Below are 21,570 nucleotides of genomic sequence, written 5' to 3' on the forward strand. Positions count from 1 at the left end.
CCATAAAGGAACATATTACATTGTAATGTACTTTATTTTTATTATTGGATTTCAAAATAGCATCAGACCAAACACTACTCACTCAGTTCCAGGTTGGATGGTGTCCTCAGGTCTCTGCTGTTTGTTTGCTAGAGCACCCTCCGTATATATTGGAAAAAGGAATCCTTGGTAGCAGTAATCCCTCCAGGTAATTTTGGCCAAAATTAAGTTTGGAGTTTTGATCTGGAGTGAAGGCTATGCTGTGGAGGGTAGCATCCTGCATATGTCCCTGCCGAAAAATCGAAGTTTATCTAACTCTAAATCTCTCTCTCTCATCAAGGTGAAGTATTTAATTACACTTTGGATGGTGTATTAATATACCCAGTCACTACAAAGATACAGGCATCCTTCCAAACTCAGTTACTGGAGAGGAAGGAAACCGCAAGGGATTTCACCATGAGGCCAACAGATACTGAGTTTGGTATCTGGAAGTTTATTAGGAACCCCATTAGCTGTTACGAAAGCAGCAGCTACTCTTCCTCGAGTCCACACCAAACATGAAACAAGACATAATACAGAACATTAATAGACAAGAACAGTTCAAGGACAGAACTACATACAGTACCAGTCAAAAGTTTGGACACACCTACTTATTCCAGGTTTTTTATATTTTTTTATTTAAAACTATTTTCTACATTGTAGAATAATAGTGAAGACATCAAAACTATGAAATAACACATATGGAATCATGTAGTAACCAAAAAAGTGTTAAACACATATATTTGAGATTCTTCAAAGTAGCCACCCTTTTCCTTGATGACAGCTTTGTACACTCTTGGCATTCTCAACCATTAACAGATGTGCCATCTTAAAAGTTAATTTGTGTACTTTCTTTTCTTATTATGGCGGTTGAGCCAAGATAGCCCTATTTGGTAAAAGACCAAGTCCATATTATGGCAAGAACAGCTAATTATGCAAAGAGAAACGACCGTCCATTATTACTTTAAGAAATGAAGGTCAGTCAATTCGGAATATGTCAAGAACTTTGAACGTTTCTTGTACTGCAGTTGTAAAAACCATCAAGCTATGATGACATTGGCTCTCATGAGGACCCAGAGTTCCCTCTGCTGCAGAGGATAAGTTCATTAGAGTTAGCAGCCTCAGAAATTTCAGCCCAAATACATGCCTCACAAGTAACAGACACATCTCAACATCAACTGTTCAGAGGAGACTGCGTGAATCAGGCCTTCATGGTCCAATTGCAGCAAAAAAACACGACTAAAGGACACCAATAAGTAGAAGAGATTTGCTTGGGCCAAGAAACACGAGTAATGGACATGAGCCTGGTGTAAATCTGTCCTTTGGTCTGATGAGTCCAATTTGTTTTAGTTTTGGTTCCAACCACTGTGTCTTTGTGAGATGCACAGTAGGTGAATGGATGATCTCCACATGTGTGGTTCCCACAGTGAAGCATGGAGGAGTAGGTGTGATGGTGTGGGGGTGCTTTGCTGGTGACTCTGTCAGAGATTTATTTAGAATTCAAGGCACACTTAACCAGCATGGCTACCAAATCAAATCAAATCAAATGTATTTATATAGCCCTTCGTACATCAGCTGATATCTCAAAGTGCTGTACAGAAACCCAGCCTAAAACCCCAAACAGCAAGCAATGCAGGTGTAGAAGCACGGTGGCTAGGAAAAACTCCCTAGAAAGGATCAGAACTATGAAATAACACATGGAATCATGTAGTGTCCCAAAAAAGTTTTAAACAAATCAAAATATTTTATTTTCACAGCATTCTGCAGCGATACAACATCCCATCTGGTTTGCGCTTAGTGGGACTGTCATTTGTTTTTCAACAGGATAATGACCCAACACACCTCCAGGGTATGTAAGGGCTGGAGTGGTGCGTCAGATGACCTGGCTTCCACAATCCCCCGACTTCAACCCAATTGAGATGGTTTGGGATGAGTTGGACCGCAGAGTGAAGGAAAAGCAATCAACAAGTGCTCAGCATATGTGGGAACTCCTTCAAGACTGTTGGAAAGATATTCCTCACAAAGCCGGTTGAGAGAATACCAAGAGTATGCAAACCTGTCATATAAAATATATTTTGATTTGTTTAACACTTTTTTTGGATACTACATGATTCCATGTGTTATTTCATTGTTTTGGATACTACATGATTCCATGTGTTATTTCATAGTTTTGGATACTACATGATTCCATGTGTTATTTCCTAGTTTTGGTTACTACATGATTCCATGTGTTATTTCATAGTTTTGGATACTACATGATTCCATGTGTTATTTCATAGTTTTGGATACTACATGATTCCATGTGTTATTTCATAGTTTTGGATACTACATGATTCCATGTGTTATTTCATAGTTTTGTAGAAAATGGTAAAAATAAAGAAAAAACCTTGAATGAGTAGGTGTGTCCAAACTTTTGACTGTACTGGTACTGTACATTTAGAAATTGCACAGATAGCCTACATATTAATACACACAACAAATTTAGGTTGATTAAGAGAGAGGCATTGTGCAGTGAGGAGTGTTGCTTGATCTCTGTCTTTTTTAAACCAGGTTTGCTGGTTTTCCCTTCATTCCTTAAATTATTGATCTTGGCTTCATAATACAGTTTTCTTCTTTTTGTTGAGTTTAGTCACATCATTTCTCAATTTGCAGTAAGTCAGCCAGTCAGGTGCATGTTTATCAATAATTGGAAGAAGCAATTTCATAGATTCATCAAGTGCATAGTCTGAATGCTCACAAATATTAATAACAAATATTTTTAAAATCATCCACATAAGAGTCACAACAAAATCTTACGCAGTACTTTAGGCCCAGCTTTTGGAACTTTGGCTTTAGCCACTATATTGCGATCCCTGCATTCAAGTTGAACGGCTGTCATAGGAGAAAACGGATAAAATAGAGGATGGATGAACAACATTTTTAAAATTTTATTTTTTACCTTTATTGAACTAGGCAAGTCAGTTAAGAACAAATTCTTATTTTAAATGATGGCCTAGGAACAGTGTGTTAACTGCCTGTTCGGGGGCAGAACGACAGATTTGAACCTTATCAGCTCGGGGATTTGATCTTGCAACCTTCCGGTTACTAGTCCAATGCTCTAACCACTAGGCTACTAGGTAGCCTTGCAGTTACTCCACAATACTAACCTAATTGACATCGTGAAAAGAAGGAAGCCTGTACAGAATACACATATACACAAACATGCATCAAAGCACTAAAGTAATATGGCAAAAAATTTGAAAAAGAAATGAACTTTTTGTCCTGAATACAAAGTGTTCAGACACGGAGATTAATTAAACTTTTAGCAGGACAATAATCTAAAACGCAAGGCCAAATATACATTGGAGTTGCTTACCAAGAATAAGCCGAGATACAGTTTTGAGTTAAATCTACTTGAAAATCTATGGCAAGACCTGAAAATGGTTGTCTAGCAATGATGAACAACCAATTTGACAGAGATTTAAGAATTGTTTAAAGAATAATGGGCAAATGTTGTACAATCCAGGTGTGGAAAGCTCCTAGAGACTTACCCAGAAAGACATCTATAATCGCTGCTAAAGCTGCTTCTACACAGTATTTGCATTTATTTATTTAACCTTTATTTAACTTGGTTGGCCAGTTAAGAACAAATTATTTTTCACAATGACAGCCTACCAAAAGGCCTCCTGCGGAGACAGGGGCTGGGATTAATAAATAAATAAATATAGGAGAAAACACACATCACGACAAGAGAGACAACACAACATAAAGAGAGATCTAAGACAACAACATAGCAAGACAGCAACTCAACATAACAACAACATGGTAGCAACACAACATGGTAGTAGCACAAAACATGGTACAAACATTATTGGGCACAAACAACAGCACAAAGGGCAAGAAGGTAGAGACAATAATACATCACACAAAGCAGCCACAACTGTCAGTAAGAGTGTCTGTGACCCAGGGATGCGTGTGTGCTTTGGGGACCTTTCACAGAATGTGACTGGCAGAACGGGTGTTGTATGAGGAGAATGAGGGCTGCAGTAGATATTTCAGATAGGGGGGAGTCAGGCCAAAGAGGGTTTTTATAAATAAGTATCAACCAGTGAGTCTTGTGACAGGTATACAGAGATGACCAGTTTACAGAGGAGTGTAGAGTGCAGTGATGTGTCCTATCAGGAGCATTGGTGGCAAATTGGATGGCCGAATGGTAAAGAACATCTACCCGCTCGAGAGCACCCTTACCTTCCGATCTATTAATTATGTCTCCATAATCTAGCATGGGAAGGATGGTCATCTATAATCAGGATTAATTTGGCAGCTGGGCTGAAAGAGTAGCGATTACAATACAGGAAACCAAGTCTAGATGTAACTTTAGCCTGCAGCTTTGATATGTGCTGAGAGAAGGACAGTGTACCATCTAGCCATACTCCCAAGTACTTGTATTGACTCAGGGGTGTGAATACTTATGTAAATGAGATATTTCTGTATTTAATTTTCAATACATTTGCAAAATGTCTAAAAACATGTTTTCAATTCATCATTAAGGGCTATTGTGTGTAGATGGGTAAGAAAAAAATCAATTTAACCCATTTTGAGGTCAGGCTGTAACAACAAAATGTTGAAAAAGTCAAGGGGTATGAATACTTTCTGAAGGCATGACACACTGTCGTACACGTAGATCCAGAGCATCCCAAACATGGTCAATGGGTGACATGCAGGCCATGGAAGAACTGGGACATTTTCAGCTTCCAGGAATTGTGTACAGATTCAGGCTAAAACATGAGGTGATGGCGGCGGATGAATGGCACAACAATGGCCCTCAGGATCTCGTCACGGTATCTCAGTGCATTCAAATTGCCATTAGGGCTGTCCCCGACAAAACATAAATCTTCGTCGACCAAGAAAATGTTAACGCGTGTTATTTTCCATATAATTGACACATGTGTTTTAATCAAATCAACTATATTCACTGAGCTTGTCTGATGCTTTAAGCACACTGTTTGATAAAATAATTTAGACACAAATGACTAGAGGGACTCCGACTTAGCAATTGATTTGATTGTGCCGGGCTGGGCTACGACATGCTGCGCTGTGTTAAAAAAAAGCGAGTGACTGTGACTAGCCCACGTTGTCTCTCTCTCCTCCCTGCTGCAGCGACCACCACAGAACATCAAAGTGATTATCATGCTTTCCGTGTTGCTAAACCGGCAACATCATTTCATCCATTTCTGACTGAAAAGTTCTGTTACCGAAATCAATCAATCAAATATATTTATGAAGCCCTTTAAAAAATTTTTTTTTTACATCACCCGATGTCACAAAGCCTAAAACCCCAAACAGCAAGCAATGCAGATGTAGAAGCATGGTGGCTAGGAAAAAACTCCCTAGAAAGGCAGGAACCTAGGAAGAAACCTAGAGAGGAACCAGGCACTGAGGGGTGGCCAGTCCTCTTCTGGCTGTGCCGGGTGGAGATTATAAGAGAACATGGCCATTAAGACCAGATTGTTCTTCAAGATGTTCAAATGTTCATAGATGACCAGCAGGGTCAAATAATAATCACAGTGGTTGTAGAGGGTGCAACAGGTCAGTACCTCAGGAATAAATGTCAGTTGGGTTTTCATAGCCAAGCATTCAGAGTTAGAGACAGCAGGTGCGGTAGAGAGAGAGAGACGAATAACAGCAGGTCCGGGACAAGGTAGCACGTTCGGTGAACAGGTCATGGTTCCATAGCCGTAGGCAGAACAGTTGAAACTGGAGCAGCAGCACGACCAGGTGGACTGGGGACAGCCAGGAGTCATCAGGCCAGGTAGTCCTGAGGCATGATCTTAGGGCTCAGGTCCTCCGGGAGGGGAGGGAGAGAGGGCAAGAGAGAGAATTAGAGGGAGCCTACTTAAATTCACACAGGACATCAGATAAGACAGGAGAATTACGCCAAAGATAACAGACTGACCCTAGCCCCCCGGCACATAGACTATTGCAGCATAGGTACTGGACACTGTGGCCCCATCCGATGATACCCCCGGACAGGGCCAACCAGGCAGGATATAACCCCACCCACTTGCCAAAGCAAAGCCCCCACACCACTAGAGGGATATCAACAGACTACCAACTTACTACCCTAAGACAAGGCTGAATATAGCCTACGAAAGATCTCCTCCACCACACAAGCCCGAGGGGGCGCAAAACCAAACAGGAAGGTCACGCCTGTGACTCAACCCACTCAAGTGACGGACCCCTCCTTGGTGACGGCATGGAAGAGCACTAGTAAGCGAGTGACTCAGCCCCCATAATAGGGTCAGAGGCAGAGAATCCCAGTGGAGAGAGGGGAGCCGGTCAGGCAGAGACAGCAAGGGTGGTTCGTCTCTCAGTTGCCTTGCCGTTCACCTTCGCACCACTGGGCCAGACTACACTCAATCATAGGACCTACTGAAGAGATGAGTCTTTAGCAAAGACATAAAAGTTGAGACTGAGACTGCATCTCTCACATGGATAGGCAGACCACTTCATAAAAATGTTGCTCTATAGGAGAAAGCCCTGCCTCCAGCTGTTGCTTATAAATCTAAGGACAATAAGGAGGCCAGCGCCTTGTGACTGTAGCGTTCGTGTAGGTACAGTGCATTCTGAAAATATTCAGACCCCTTGATTTTTTTTCCCACATTTTGTTACATAACAGCCTTATTCTAAAATGGATTAAATTACATTTTTTCGACATAAATCTACATACAACGCCTCCTAATGACAATGAGAAAACAGGTTTTTAGAATATATAATATAAAAAAACGTTATTTACAAAAATATTCAGACCCATTACTAGGAGACTCGAAATTGAGCTCAAGTGCATCCTGTTTCCATTAATCATCCATGAGATGTTTGTACAACTTCATCGGAGTCCACCTGTGGTAAATTCAGTTGATTGGACATGATTTGGAAAGGCACATACCTGTCTATGTAAGGTCCCACAGTTGACAGTTAATGTCAGAGCAAAAACCAAGCCATGAGGTCGAAGGAATTGTCGGTAGAACTCCGAAACAGGATTGTGTCGAGGCACAGATCTGGGGAAGGATACCAAAACATTTCTGCGGCATTAAAGGTCCCCAAGAACAAAATGGCCTCCATAATTCTTAAATGGAAGAAGTTAGGAACCACCAAGACTCTTCCTAGAGCTGGCCGCTCGGCTTACTGAGCAAGAAGGGCCTTGGTCAGGGAGGTGACCAAGAACCCAATGGTCACTCTGACAGAGCTCCAGAGCTCATGTGTGGAGATGGGAGAACCCTTGAGAAGGACGACCATCTCTGCAGCACTCCACCAATCAGACCTTTATGGTAGCCAGACGGAAGTCACTCGTCAGTAAAAGGCACATTACATTCCACTTGGAATATACAACCTAAAGGACTCTCAGAACATAAAAAAACAAGATTCTCTGGTATGATGAAACCAAGATTGAACTCTTTGGCCTGAATGCCAAGCTTCACTCTGGAGGAAACCTGGCACCATCCCTACGGTGAAGCATGGTGGTGGCAGCATCATACTGTTGGGATTTCTTTCAGCAGCAGGGACTGGGAGACTAGTCAGGATTGAGTGAAAGATGAACAGAGACAAATACAGAGAGATCCTTGATGAAAACCTGCTCCAGAGTGCTCAGGACCTCAGACGGGAGCGAAGGTTCACCTTCCAACAGGTCAACGACCCTAAGCAGACAGCCAACACAAAGCAGGGTTGGCTTCGGGACAAGTATCTGAATGTCCTTGAGTTTTCCAGCCAGAGCCTGGACTTGAACCCACTCGAACATCTCTGGAGAGACCGGAAAATAGCTGTGCAACGAGTCTCTCCATCCAACCTGACAGAGCTTGAGAGGATCTGCAGAGAAGAATTGGTGAAACTCCCCAAATACAGGTGTGCCAAGCTTATAGGGTCATACCCAAGAAGACCCAAGGCTGTAAATGCTGCCAAAGATGCTTCAATAAAGTTTTGAGTAATGGGTCTGAAAACGTATGTAAATGTAATATTATTTTTATTTTCATTTTTAGAAATGTGCAAAAGTGTAAAAAAAAATCAATTTTAGAACAAGGCTGTAATGTAGCAAAATGTGGAAAAAGTCAAGGGGTATGAATACTTTCCGAATGCACTGCATATATGCAGTACCAGTCAAAAGTTTGGACACACCTACTCATTCCAGGGTTTTCTTTATTTTCACTATATATTTTATATTTTTGATTATTCAAAGTAGCCACCATTTGCCTTGATGACAGCTTTGAACATGCTTGGCATTCTCTCAACCAGCTTCATGAGTTAGTCACCAGGAATGTTTATCAAAATTGTCTTGAAAGAGTTCCCACATATGCTGAGCACTTGTTGGCTGCCTTTCCTTCACTGCGTTCAAACTCATCCCAAACCATTTCATTGGTTTGAGGTCGGGTGATTGTGGAGGCCCGGTCATCTGATGCAGCACTCCATCACTCTCCTTCTTGATCAAATAGCCGTTACACAGCCTGGAGGTGTGAATTGGGTCATTGTCCTGTTAAAAAACAAATGATAGTCCCACTAAGCGCAAACCAGATGGGAATTCGTATCGCTGCAGAATGCTGTGGTGTGATTTCCACTGGTCTAATGTTCAGTGCTCTTGTTTCTTGGCCCAATCAGGTCTCTTCTTCTTATTGGTGTCCTTTAGTAGTGGTTTCTTTGCAGCAATTCGACCATGAAGGCCAGATTCACACAGTCTCCTTTGAACAGTTGATGTTGAGAAGTGTCTGTTACTTGAACTCTGTGCCTTTATTTGGGCAGCTTTCTGATGTGCAGTTAACTCTAATGAATTTATCCTCTGTAGCAGAGGTAACTCTGGTTCTTTCTTTCCTGTGGAGGTCCTCATGAGAGCCAGTTTCATCATAGCGCTTGATGCTTTTTGCAACTGCATTTGAAGAATCATTCATCATTTGTCGGCATCGAGTAATTGTCTCCGGCCCCCTCCCAGTTAGGGGGAGTGATGAGCTCTATAGTAGTCTCACAACTCAATCGCTGGTTGAAAACATTTTTCTGACCCTCCCAAAAGATAGAATTTATAGATAATTGGCCCTCTTTCTGGGACTCACCCACAAACAGGACCAAGCCTAGCCTGCTGAGGAGTGACAGACTCCACCCTAGCTGGAGGGGTGCTCTCATCAATGGGCTCTAGCTCCACAATGGGGTAGGGTGAAGGCCAGGCATCAGGATGTTAGCCAACCTGCCATCTTAGTGGAGTCTGCCACCAGCACAGTCAGTGTAGTCAGCTCAGCTATCCCCATTGAGACCGTGTCTGTGCCTCGATCTAGGTTGGGCAAAACGAAACATGGCGGTGTTTGCCTTAGCAATCGCACTAGAATAAAGACCTCTTCTATTCCTGTCATTATTAAAAGAGATTGTGATATCTCACATCTCAAAATAGGGCTACTTAATGTTAGATCCCTCACTTCCAAGGCAGTTATAGTCAATGAACTAATCTTAATGTTGATGTGATTGGCTTGACTGAAACATGGCTTAAGCCTGATGAATTTACTGTGTTAAATGAGACCTCTCCTCCTGGTTACACGAGTGACCATATCCCCCGCACATCCCACAAAGGCGGAGGTGTTGCTACCATTTATGACAGCAAATTTCAATTTACAAAAATAAATGACTGCATTCTCGTCTTTTGAACTTGTCATGACATCTATGCAGCCTACTCAATCATTTTTTATAGCTACTGTTTACAGGCCTCCTGGGCCGTATACAGCGTTCCTCACTGAGTTCCTGAATTCCTATCGAACATTGTAGTCATGGCAGATAAAATCACATTTTTGGTGACTTTAATATTCACATGGAAAAGTCCCCAGACCCACTCCATAAGGCTTTCAAAGCCATCATCGACTCAGTGGGTTTTGTCCAACATGTCTCCGGACCTACTTACTGCCACAGTCATACTCAGGACATAGTTTTGTTAACAATTGGTTAACTATCTAACTTAGGACCTACATTTTACCTTGCGTAATACTCTAGATGCAGTCGCACCCCTAAAAGAAAAAACATTTGTCATAAGAAACTAGCTCCCTGGTATACAGAAAATACCCAAGCCCAGAAGCAAGCTTCCAGAAGATTGGAACGGAAATGGTGCTACACCGAACTGGAAGTCTTCCGATTAGCTTGGAAAGACAGTACCGTGCAGCCTAGACCTTAGTTTAGCTTTTTATACCATCGATCACCACAATCTTTTGGAGAGATTGGAAACCCAAATTGGTCTACACAAACCATTTCTGGCCTGGTTTAGATCTTATCTGTCGAAAAGATATCAGATTGTCTCTGTGGATGGTTTGTCCTCTGACAATTCAACTGTAAATTTAGGTATTTCTCAAGGTTCCATTTTTGGACCACTATTGTTTTCACTATATATTTTACCTCTTGGTGATGTCATTCGGAAATATAATGTTAACTTTCACTGCTATGCGGACGATACACAGCTGTACATTTCGACGAAACATGGTGAAGCCCCGAAATTGCCGTCCCTGGAAACCTGTGTTTCAGATATAAGGAAGTGGATGGCGGCAAATGTTTTACTTTTAAACTTGGACAAAACAGAGATGCTAGTTCTAGGTACCAAGAAACAACGAGATCTTCTGTTGGATCTGACAATTAATCTTGAAGGTTATACAGTTGTCTCAAATAAAACTGTGTAGGACCTCGGCATTACTGTTCGATCATATTACTCCAGTGCTAGCCTCTCAGTCCACCGGGCTTACTGTTACGGCTAGGGCTGATTTCAAGGTTTTACTGCCAACCTACAAAGCATTACATGCGCTTGCTCCTACCTATCTCTCCGATTTGGTCCTGCCGTAAACACCTACACGTACGTTACGGTCACAAGACGCAGGCCTCTATTGTCCCTAGAATTCCTAAGCAAACAGCTGGAGGCAGGGCTTCAGTGATGAAGAGATGATATGATTCAGGGCTTTCTCCTATAGAGCTCCATTTTTATGGAATGGTCTGCCTATCCATGTGAGAGACACAGACTCGGTCTCGACCTTTAAATCTTTATTGAAGACTAATCTCTTCAGTAGGTCCTATGATTGAGTAGTCTGACCCAGGGGTGTGAAGGTGAATGGAAAGGCACTGGAGCGACGAACTGCCCTTGCTGTCTCTGCCTGGCCAGTTCCCCTCTCTCCACTGGGATTCTCTACCTCTAACCCTATTACGGGGGCTGAGGCACTGGCCAGTATTTATGCTACAGTAGTTTATGTGTCGGGGGGCTAGGGTCAGTTTGTTATATCTGGAGTACTTCTCCTGTCCTATTCGGTGTCCTGTGTGAATTTAAGTGTGCTCTCTCTAATTCTCTCATTCTTTCTCTCTCTCGGAGGACCTGAGGCCTAGGACCATGCCTCAGGACTACCTGACATGATGACTCCTTGCTGTCCCCAGTCCACCTGGCCGTGCTGCTGCTCCAGTTTCAACTGTTCTGCCTTATTATTATTGGACCATGCTGGTCATTTATGAACATTTGAACATCTTGGCCATGTTCTGTTATAATCTCCACCCGGCACAGCCAGAAGAGGACTGGCCACCCCACATAGCCTGGTTCCTCTCTAGGTTTCTTCCTAGGTTTTGGCCTTTCTAGGGAGTTTTTCCTAGCCACCGTGATTCTACACCTGCATTGCTTGCTGTTTGGGGTTTTAGGCTGGGTTTCTGTACAGCACTTTGAGATATCAGCTGATGTACGAAGGGCTATATAAATAAATACATTTGATTTGATTTGCTAGTAATGTAAGTAACTCATGCTTTTCATTGCCGTCCCAAGGAGGAGTGCACCACTTGAGTGGGTTGAGTCACTTAAGTGATCTTCCTGTCTGGGTTGGCGCCCCCATCGGGTTCGTGTCGTGGGGAAGATCTTCATGGCCTATACTCGGCCTCGTCTCAGGGTAGTAAGTTGGTGGTTTGGAGATATCCCTCTAGTGGTGTGGGGGCTGGGCTTTGCAAAGTGGGTGGGGTTATATCCTGCCTGGTTGGCCCTGTCCGGGGGTATCGTTGGACGGGGCCACAGTGTCTCCCTGACCCTTCCTGTCTCAGCCTCCAGTATTTATGCTGCAATAGTTTATGTGTCGGGGGGCTAGTATCAGTCTGTATTTCTCCTGTCTGATCTAGTGTCCTGTGTGAATTTATGTATGCTCCCTCTAACTCTCTCTCTCTCTTCTTTTTTTACGACCTGAGCCGTAGGACCATGCCTCAGGTCTACCTGGCCGATGACTCCTTGCTGTCCCCAGTCCACCTGGTCATGCTGCTGCTCCAGTTTCAACTGTTCTGCCTGCGGGTATGGAACCCTGACCTGTTCACCGGACGTGCTACCTTGTCCCGGACCTGCTGTTTTCCATCTCTCTCTCTCTCTCTACCGCACCTGCTGTCTCTAACTCTGAATGATCGGCTATGAAAAGCCAACTGATATTACCTCTTGAGGTGCTGACCTGTTGCACCCTCTACAACCACTGTGATTATTATTATTTGACCCTGCTGGTCATCTATGAACGTTTGCACATCTTAGCCATGTACTGTTAATAATCTCCACCCGGCACAGCCACAAGAGGACTGCCGACACCTCAGAGCCTGGTTCCTCTCTAGGTTTCTTCCTAGGTTCCTGCCTTTCTAGGGAGTTTTTCCTAGCCACCGTGCTTCCACATCTGCATTGCTTGCTGTTTGGTTTTAGGCTGGGTTTCTGTATAGCATTTTGTGACATCGGCTGAAGTAAAAAGGGCTTCATAAATACATTTGATTGGTTGAACTTATTGGCTCAAACGCATTGAGAAGGAAATTCCACAGATTAACTTTTAACAAGGCACACCTGTTAATTGAAATGTATTCCAGGTGACTACCTCATCAAGCTGGTAGAGCGAATGCTAAGAGTCAAGGCAAATGGAGGCTACTTTGAAGAATCTCAAATATAATTTATATTTTGATGTGTTTAACACTTTTCTGGTTTACTACTTGATTCCATATGTGTTATTTCATAGTGTTGATGTCTTCACTATTATTCTATGTAGAAAGTGTGTGTGTGTGTGTGTGTGTGTGTGTGTGTGTGTGTGTGTGTGTGTGTGTGTGTGTGTGTGTGTGTGTGTGTGTGTGTGTGTGTGTGTCTGTGTGTGTATGTGTATGTGTGTGTGTGTGTGTATGTTTGTTTTATGGGCCAGTTTCCCGGATCTCAATTAGACTTAAACATACTACTAAAAAAGCATGCTTAAAAGAGAATTACCATTGAAAGTACTTTTTAGCCCAATACTTAATCTGTGTCAGGGACAACAGCCTTTGATATATCAGTATATGCTAACTTTATACATGTCAAAATCAACTAATTTCGGTGGAAAAATTTGTGATAGGTATGATTTTGCACTGGAGAGTCCACTTAAATGCAGAATTTTCTTTGTTAATAATAAAGGCAGAAAACCTTGAAGAGTTTCACTACAACATCATTTGTTCTAACCAAGGCTTCTTAAAAAAAATACCCTCAAAATAATTTAATAGCCTCCCGAGTGGCACAGCTCGCAATGTGATAGAATTTAATTTAATTTACAAGTAATCTGCATTTTAAGAAACAGGAATTTCATATAAATGATCCAAGGTGAGTGGATAAATATTTTTTTTTGACATTATGCTAGATCAATAATAACATTTTCATCCGCTACGCTAAATCATCAATGGTTCAGACGCTATATGGATAATGATCTTGAACTGTATTTTGAACAGGTGAAACAACACCTTATCACATCATAACCACATCAACTGTCGATAATTAATGCACTAACTCAATTAGTTCCAATCCAAATTGTAATCTGTAGAGCACACTGAGTGTACACACCTGAGTGTGTCTGTTCGGCAATGAATAAACATCCTCAGGGACTTGTGGAGGCTAAAAGGGACAGTGAGTTTAGCTCTCTGTGGAGACACTGTAAATGGTCGCTGGGTAGCGGAGGGTTAGCCTTTAGCACCGTGAAATGCCGTAATGGAGAGATTGAGCGCTCATTCAGAAGCATCGATTTAGAGCAGCCACTGCACTTTACCACTGATCTGGACGCGATATGAATGTGCCCATCGCAATGAATGTTTTAGCTGTCAAGGTAATATTACTGAATCTGCCACAGACAAAGGGAAACACATGTTATTGAGTTCTTTAGGGAGACCCAGGCAAGGTAGGGAACAATATTGGCTTCTGTTGTTGTGGTAGGTTCAGTGTACTTATAGCTGATTAGGGCATGTAGGGTTTAAAAAAGCAAATGAGGCCCTGCCCATTCTTTTAACAACAGTATACCCATTGTTTGCTACACTCAATAGTTGAATACCCAAATCAAATCAAAGTTTATTTGTCACGTGCGCCGAATACAACAGGTGTAGACCTTACAGTGAAATGCGTACTTAACAACAGTGCAATTTTTAAGTAAAAAATTGGTATTAGGTAAACAATAGATAAGTAAAGAAATCAAAAACAGTAAAATGACAGTGAAAATAACTGTAGCGAGGCTATATACAGGTGGTACCGGTACATGGTCAATGTGCGGGGGTTAGTCAGGCTAATTGAGGTAATCTGTACATATGAGGTAATATGTACATGTAAACAACCACGATTGACGTTAGTAGGGTTTGTGGTGGTTTTGCATGTATCGATGGAAATGTGTGGTCAGTTTGTGTGGTCAAAGAACAGAGAATAGCAGTTGAATGTGGTCGTACCTCTAGACCGGAGTCCAGCACACAGAGTTTGGAGCACTGCTTCTTGGCTTCAATGAGCACATTGAACATGGTGCATACCGACAACGGCACCCGGAAGTCTGTTGACTTGCTGGCCTTCTGCATCTTGGAGTCGAAAGCCGCTTTCGTTCTTTGGGTAAAAAATATAGTTTAATTTAGGTTTTATGATATGGGTAATTCCTAGGTGGCTATGGAAAACACTGTTCAGAACTCCATCACTAACTTCAGGGGCAGACTGGCCATCTGGCACTTCGCTCCATTTTTTGACCTCTGGGCCTGTCTAATTCGTTTTTTTTCCTGCGCAAAATGGTAATTAACTTCACTGGTGTGAGGCCTTCAGGGAAAAATGGGCTGGTGTTTGGGGCCTCCAGGGAAAAAATGTGCCGGTGTGTTAGAAATGCCAGGGTGGATTTCTGGTCCCAGTCCGCCCCTGACTATTTTTTTTATTTTTATTTTTAAATTTTACCTTTATTTAACCAGGCAAGTCAGTTAAGAACACATTCTTATTTTCAATGACGGCCTGGGAACAGTGGGTTAACTGCCTGTTCAGGGGCAGAACGACAGATTTGTACCTTGTCAACTCGCAACCTTCCGGTTACTAGTCCAACGCTCTAACCACTAGGCTACGCTGCCGTCCCAACTAACATTCTCCTCAGTAATATCTCAATTATAAACCAGGAATGTCGTGTCAAAAAATAGGGTGGGTAAACGCTGAACCCCAACCCATCCCAGGTGGTGACCGTCTCCTGCCATCTGACCTTTTGACACAGGCCTCCATCATGTTGCTGGCCATGAGCTTCAGCCTCTGCTCCAGATGTTTAGCAAACTCAGGCTCGGGCCAGTGCAGGTCCAGGACAAACATCTGGAGGGCGTCCAACTTCCAGAAAAGGTCCTCGGAGGTCTCCGAGCTGTTACTAGGGGTTTGGGTGGGAAGAAGCCAAAATAACAAAATCAGAGTAGAAATACTTTGTCTTCTTCTCAGACATGGAATACATGGGAGAAAACATCCAATACCCCCCCAAAATTGCAAGAACACACACAGACACACAAACAATTAAAAAGATCTGCAGTGTGCATTCACAGACACAAACTGTGATCTATTCACAGCTTTAATTACACCTCTACACAATTTTCCCTACATTGGTGTTCAGCCTCCAGATATAAAGGAGTGAATAACACAGTCCTTAGAATGGCATTTAGCCCTTAGAATGGAATTTAGCCCTTAGAATGGCATTTAGCCCTTAGAATGGCATTTAGCCCTTAGAATGGCATTTAGCCCTTAGAATGGCATTTAGCCCTTAGAATGGCATTTAGCCCTTAGAATGGCATTTAGCCCTTAGAATGGCATTTAGCCCTTAGAATGGCATGTCTGCTGTGGTAGAAGTAGTTAAGTAAAAAATCATTTCAAGTACAAAGTATTTTTTTGCGGTAGTTTACGATTCATAATTTTGACAATGTTTACCTTTCTTCACTATATCCGTAAAGAAATAGTGTCCTTTAACTTCCTTCACACAGAGACATAAAAATGGCATCCAGGAGTTCATCTGACTCTAAGGTAGTAGATAAAGAACTAGTGTACTTTAACTTCCTTCACACAGAGACATAAAAATGGCATCCAGGAGTTCATCTGACTCTAAGGTAGTAGATAAAGAACTTCATTGCCAAAATCCCGATGTATCCCTTTAAAGACCTCTTACACAAAGCCCTGGACTCAGTGTAACTCAGTCTTCATTTGATAATGTTTATTGACAACTGACAGAACATTGGCATTTCAATTGATTTGTTTACCTATTTCTTCATGCATCCAGACATGTAGTGTTGGGAAAAAGTACCCTTCAATTGAAATGCCAATGTCTCTGTGTGAAGGAAGTTAGAGGTAGTTTCGCAAGCCAATCCTAACTAGCCTTAGTGCAATGACTGGAAGTCTAGAGTATCTAATAGCATGCTAGCAGATACCACATTACTTAGCACTTGCGCTAACCCTAGTTAGCAACTTCCTTCAAACTGCACGCAGAGACATAAAAATTGTACCTACGAGTTCATCTGACTTCTGACTCTTAGTAGAAAAAGGGCTTCTAGGCCTCCCGGGTGGCGCAGTGGTTAAGGGAGCTGTACTGCAGCGCCAGCTGTGCCACCAGAGACCCTGGGTTCATGCCCAGGCTCTGTCACAACCGGCCGCGACCGGGAGGACCGTGGGGCGACGCACAATTGGCCTAGCGTCGTCCGGGTTAGGGAGAGCTTGGCCGGTAGAGATATCCTTGTCTCATCGCACACCAGCAACTCCTGTGGCGGGCCGGGCGCAGTGCGTGCTAACCAAGGTTGCCAGGTGCACGATGTTTCCTCCGACACATTGGTGAGGCTGGCTTCCGGGTTGGATGCGCGCTGTGTTAAGAAGCAGTGCGGCTTGGTTGGGTTGTGTATCGGAGGACGCATGACTTTCAACCTTCGTCTCTCCAGAGCCCGTACAGGAGTTGTAGCGATGAGACAAGATAGTAGCTACTGAAAACAATTGGATACCATGAAATTGGGGAGAAAAATTGGGTAAAACCTAATTGAGAGTGAAAATAAGGAAGCCTGTACAGAATACAAATATTCTAAAACATGCATCCTGTTTGCAACAAGGCATTCAATTAATACTGCAAAAAATATGTCAAAGCAATTAAAATTCAAAACAAAAGAAAACAGAAAAAGGGCTTCTTTGCCCAAATCCTTTAAGTGAAGTGCTAATGTTTTCTTGCATTACTGCTCAGTACCTGAACATATTCAACAATTAACATGGTCCACAGTTAACATGTCACAGTTACAGTGCCTTCAGAAAAGATTTACATTCTTGACTTGTGACACATTTTGTTGTGTTACAGCCTGAATTTAAAATGGATTAAATGTAGATTTTGTAGAATGTAGAAAATGGAATTGATCTTTTAGACATTTTTACTAATTAATTAAGAATGAAAAGCTGAAATGTCATGAGCCAATAAGTATTCAACCCCTTTGTTATGGCAAGCCTAAATCAGTTCATGAGTAAACATTTGCATGGACTCAATCTGTGTGCAATAATAGTGTATACAATTATTTTTTAATGACTACCTCATCTCTGTACCCCACACATACAATTATCTGTAAGGTCCCTCAGTGAATTTCAAACACAGGCTCAATCACAATGACCAGGGAGGTTTTCCAATTTTTTATTTATTTTTTATTTATCCATTATTTTACCAGGTAAGTTGACTGAGAACACGTTCCCATTTACAGCAACGACCTGGGGAATAGCTACAGGGGAGAGGGGGGGGGATGAATGAGCCAATTGTAAACTGCCTCGCAAAGGGCACTGATGGCAAAAAATATCCCTTTGAGCATAGTGAAGTTATTAATTACACTTCGGACAGTGTCTCAATTTTCCCCAGTTACTGCAAAGATACAGGCATCCTTCCTAACTCAGTTGCCGGACAGGAAGGAAACCCGCTCAGGGATTTCACAATGAGGCCAATGGTGACTTTAAGCAGTTACAGAGTTTAATGGCTGTCATAGCAGAAACCTGAGGATAGATCTACAACATTGTAGTTAGTCCACAATACTAACCTAATTGAGAGTGAAAATAAGGAAGCCTGTACAGAATACAAATATTCTAAAACATGCATCCTGTTTGCAACAACGCATTAAATTAATACTGCAAAAAATATGTCAAAGCAAAGCATTTTGTCCTGAATACAAATTGTTATGTTTGGGGACAATCCAATACAACACATTACAGAGTACCATCCTCCATATTTTCAAGCATAGTGGTGGCTGCATCATGTTACGGGTATGCTTGTAATCGTTAAGGACTAGGGAGCTTTTCAGGATAAAATCCTAGAGGAAAACCTGGTTCAGTCTGCTTTCCACCAAACACTGGGAGATGAATTCCCCTTTCAGCAGGACAATAACCTAAAACACAAGGCCAAATCTACATTGGAGTTTCTTACCAAAAAGACAGCGAATGTTCCTGAGTGGCCGAGTTACAGTGTTGACTTAAAGGAAAGTCAATACTGTCTAGCAATAATCAACAACCAATTTGACCGAGCTTGAAGAATTTAGAAAATAATAAAAGGCAAATGTTGCACAATCCAGGTGTGGAGAACTCTTAGAAACGTGCCCAGAAAGACTTACAGCTGTAATGGCAACCAAAGGTGATTCTACAAAGTATCGACTCAGGGGTGTGAATACTTATGTAAATGAGATAAAGTATTTCTGTATTTAATTTTCAATACATTTGCAAAAATGTCTAAAAACATGTTTTCACTTTGTCATCATGGGGTATTATGTGTAGATGGTTGAGATAAAACAAAATATATTACCCATTTTGAACTCCGGCTGTAAAACAACAAAATGTAGTCAACCAACAAAATGTGGAATAATTCAAGGGGCATGAATAGTTTCTGAAGGCATGACATGTTCCTAAGATAGTTAACATGCCTCATAATTACTAAACACACCCAACAGTTCCTTATCACATCCGGCTGTCAGGCAGACTGTGACTAAGGAGACTCTAAGCTCACAGACAGATGGGTCTCCATCGCCACCTTCTCCCCGGTGTCTACCAGAGGTTACACAGAAACACATGGCAACCGGTGGCAGCAACCAGCATCCAAGTGTACAGCGAACCGGAGAAAGCGAGGTAGAGAGTGGGGGCTGGGTGAAGCGCATTCACTTCCTCACTTTTCTCACTTTGCCTTTAAAAGACTGTTACATTCACAAGTGGTGCGCGGGAATAAATAGTTTGGGCAAAATCCGTGTTGCAATTAAACGCTCGCTCATATCCCCCCCTCAGGACTAATTAGGAGCTCTCTTCTCCGAGCGTCCCCTCTCCCAGGGGAATGGAACAATCCCCCACGCCCGTCTGTGCTCGCTAACGAAGTGCCAGTTTTTTTAAAATCTCAAGCAAGAAAGGGGAGGTGGTGGGTGGGGGCGTCCCGTAGGGGGGACATGGAGAGTGTGTGAGAAGCCTTTCCCAAACATCACAACTCAGCCTCCCTCCAGAGATGGGCACCCCTCGGGTGGCCCCATTACTGCCACTGTTTCTACGGGGCCCTCAGAAGCCACGTTGTTGAGTCTTCACTGTTCACTCAAATATCATCTGGTGGTCATACCAATGACTATACAACTCACTAGTTATTGATCAAATGCTATATGTTGTTTTACAACCACAAACACAGGAAAATTACTCCTGGTAGGCCATCTAAATTACGTTTCATAATCTTGCTTGCGGGGGATCATGTCTGCTCAATTATGACAATTGCTTGAGGAGAAAAGGGTCACTTGACAAGTTCTAAAAATGGTTTCATAAGAGTCACAAAGACCAGCACTGAGGTTTTCGAAAAACATATTCACTTAAATCCGTAAAATATCAGGTAAATTAGCTGAAATTAAAAAGAAAGGATACAATTTCTCATTCAACAAGCACACCTTAAGATCATAATTAAAGGAGGCAAAAACAGGTATCTCTTTGATACTCTCCATGTACAATAAAATATATATGTATACACAAATAAAAATACCTGAAATATGATTGGACGTGGGAACAAAAAACATGTCATACATATTCCAAAACCGTTCCTGAAGGAGGAGGCAGGCTCCACAACCACAACATACATTTCACAATCGAGATGTGCCACAGAAGAGAACCATGCTGGGGAACAATCCGCCACAGAAGACAACCATTCTCACAAGACAACCATGCCAGTTTGAGGTCATCAAAAGGGGGCAACCAGTCCCAGGAAAATGTGCGTAGTGATGTCAAAAGCCACCTGGATTGCACAGCTAAAAGGATCAGTGGTAGACAACAACAAATGTTTTTACTATAAACTTTGAAATTGAAATGTGAGAGCACATGTTCGAGCTGATCTTTCCTCCCGGCTTCTCTCAGATCTCTCACATTTCAAAAAAAATAATGTCATAAACTAGCTCAATGCTTAATTGCACATCATTGACGAAGGTAAGTAACACAATTGAAAGTTGTTTTCTTGAATAGGATACGTTTGACAAATGGCACAACAACCACAGCACAATCCATGCCACATCGCCCCATTAGGTCTCGCGGTAGCCCATACACACGTGCTGTCACACAGCGGGCCCATCCAGGAGGGTGCTGAGAACCTGGGCATCTGTGGGAGACGGACTTTGGGCAGAGGCACGCTCGGTAGGTTGTTGGCTATTGTCCTGAAAATAAATAAATGCCAAACCAAACCAAACAACGACAAAAAAAAGATACGACAGAGACAAAAGACAACAGAGTGTTGATTTTTCACCTCCATCTGGTGATAGCATGATTTAGTGCCTTGTCGGTGGACGTGATCTAGCCTACACTCATGGAAAATAAGGTGTTACCTAGAACCATAACGTGTTCTTCAATTGTCCCCATAGAAGAACCCGCTAAAAATAACTCCAAGTGTAAAAGCCCATCTCTTAGACATAGAGCTTTAAATAGCCAAACAGAATGCAACAGATGACAACAGGGGGCATTTTCAGTATCGACATTTTGGTTTGCCGCCTTAGATTCCAATAGCAGAGTGTTACCATATTTCTTCCACTTATCCAGTCATTTCAGATCTGGGTGCCTAGAGCCATGAAGGGGTAGGCTGCTCGGGAGAAGGGCACTTACTTGACGGACTGCCAGGTTTCCTGCTCGAACCCGCGGTGGATGGACTGGGCGATGGAGGACTCCATAAGGTCTATGTAGCGCACCACCAGCGGGATGAACAGGTCCTGCAGGTGCTTGTGGAACATGCCATTGCACAGGTGAGCTGGGCGGGAATGAGGAGGGAAGGAATTCAAAGCTTAAGGTCATGAATTTGGGCTTGAACA

At 42.5% G+C, this 21,570-nt stretch overlaps 1 protein-coding gene across 3 annotated transcripts in view; it reads right to left on the reverse strand.

Moving 5' to 3' along the window:
* Positions 1-21,570, reverse strand: part of LOC112218214 (calcium-dependent secretion activator 2-like) — a 166,210-nt gene that overhangs the window by 26,997 nt on the left and 117,643 nt on the right. For 2 of the 3 annotated variants that reach the window (XR_006079328.1, XM_024378837.2), the window contains exons 17-19: positions 21,368-21,509; positions 15,489-15,644; positions 14,713-14,860 (exon numbers count right to left, since the gene is read on the reverse strand). Coding sequence is in view for 2 of the 3 variants with exons in the window: in XM_024378837.2 (XP_024234605.2) it covers positions 14,713-14,860; positions 15,489-15,644; positions 21,368-21,509 (446 nt within the window). In the remaining variant the exon portion in view is untranslated. Of the gene's footprint in view, positions 1-14,712; positions 14,861-15,488; positions 15,645-20,820; positions 20,926-21,367; positions 21,510-21,570 lie in introns of all 3 variants that reach the window. The other variant, XM_042301225.1, reaches the window with a different exon arrangement.

The sequence above is a fragment of the Oncorhynchus tshawytscha genome, linkage group LG19 (assembly GCF_018296145.1).
Source record: "Oncorhynchus tshawytscha isolate Ot180627B linkage group LG19, Otsh_v2.0, whole genome shotgun sequence".
Classification (NCBI taxonomy): Eukaryota; Metazoa; Chordata; class Actinopteri; order Salmoniformes; family Salmonidae; genus Oncorhynchus; species Oncorhynchus tshawytscha.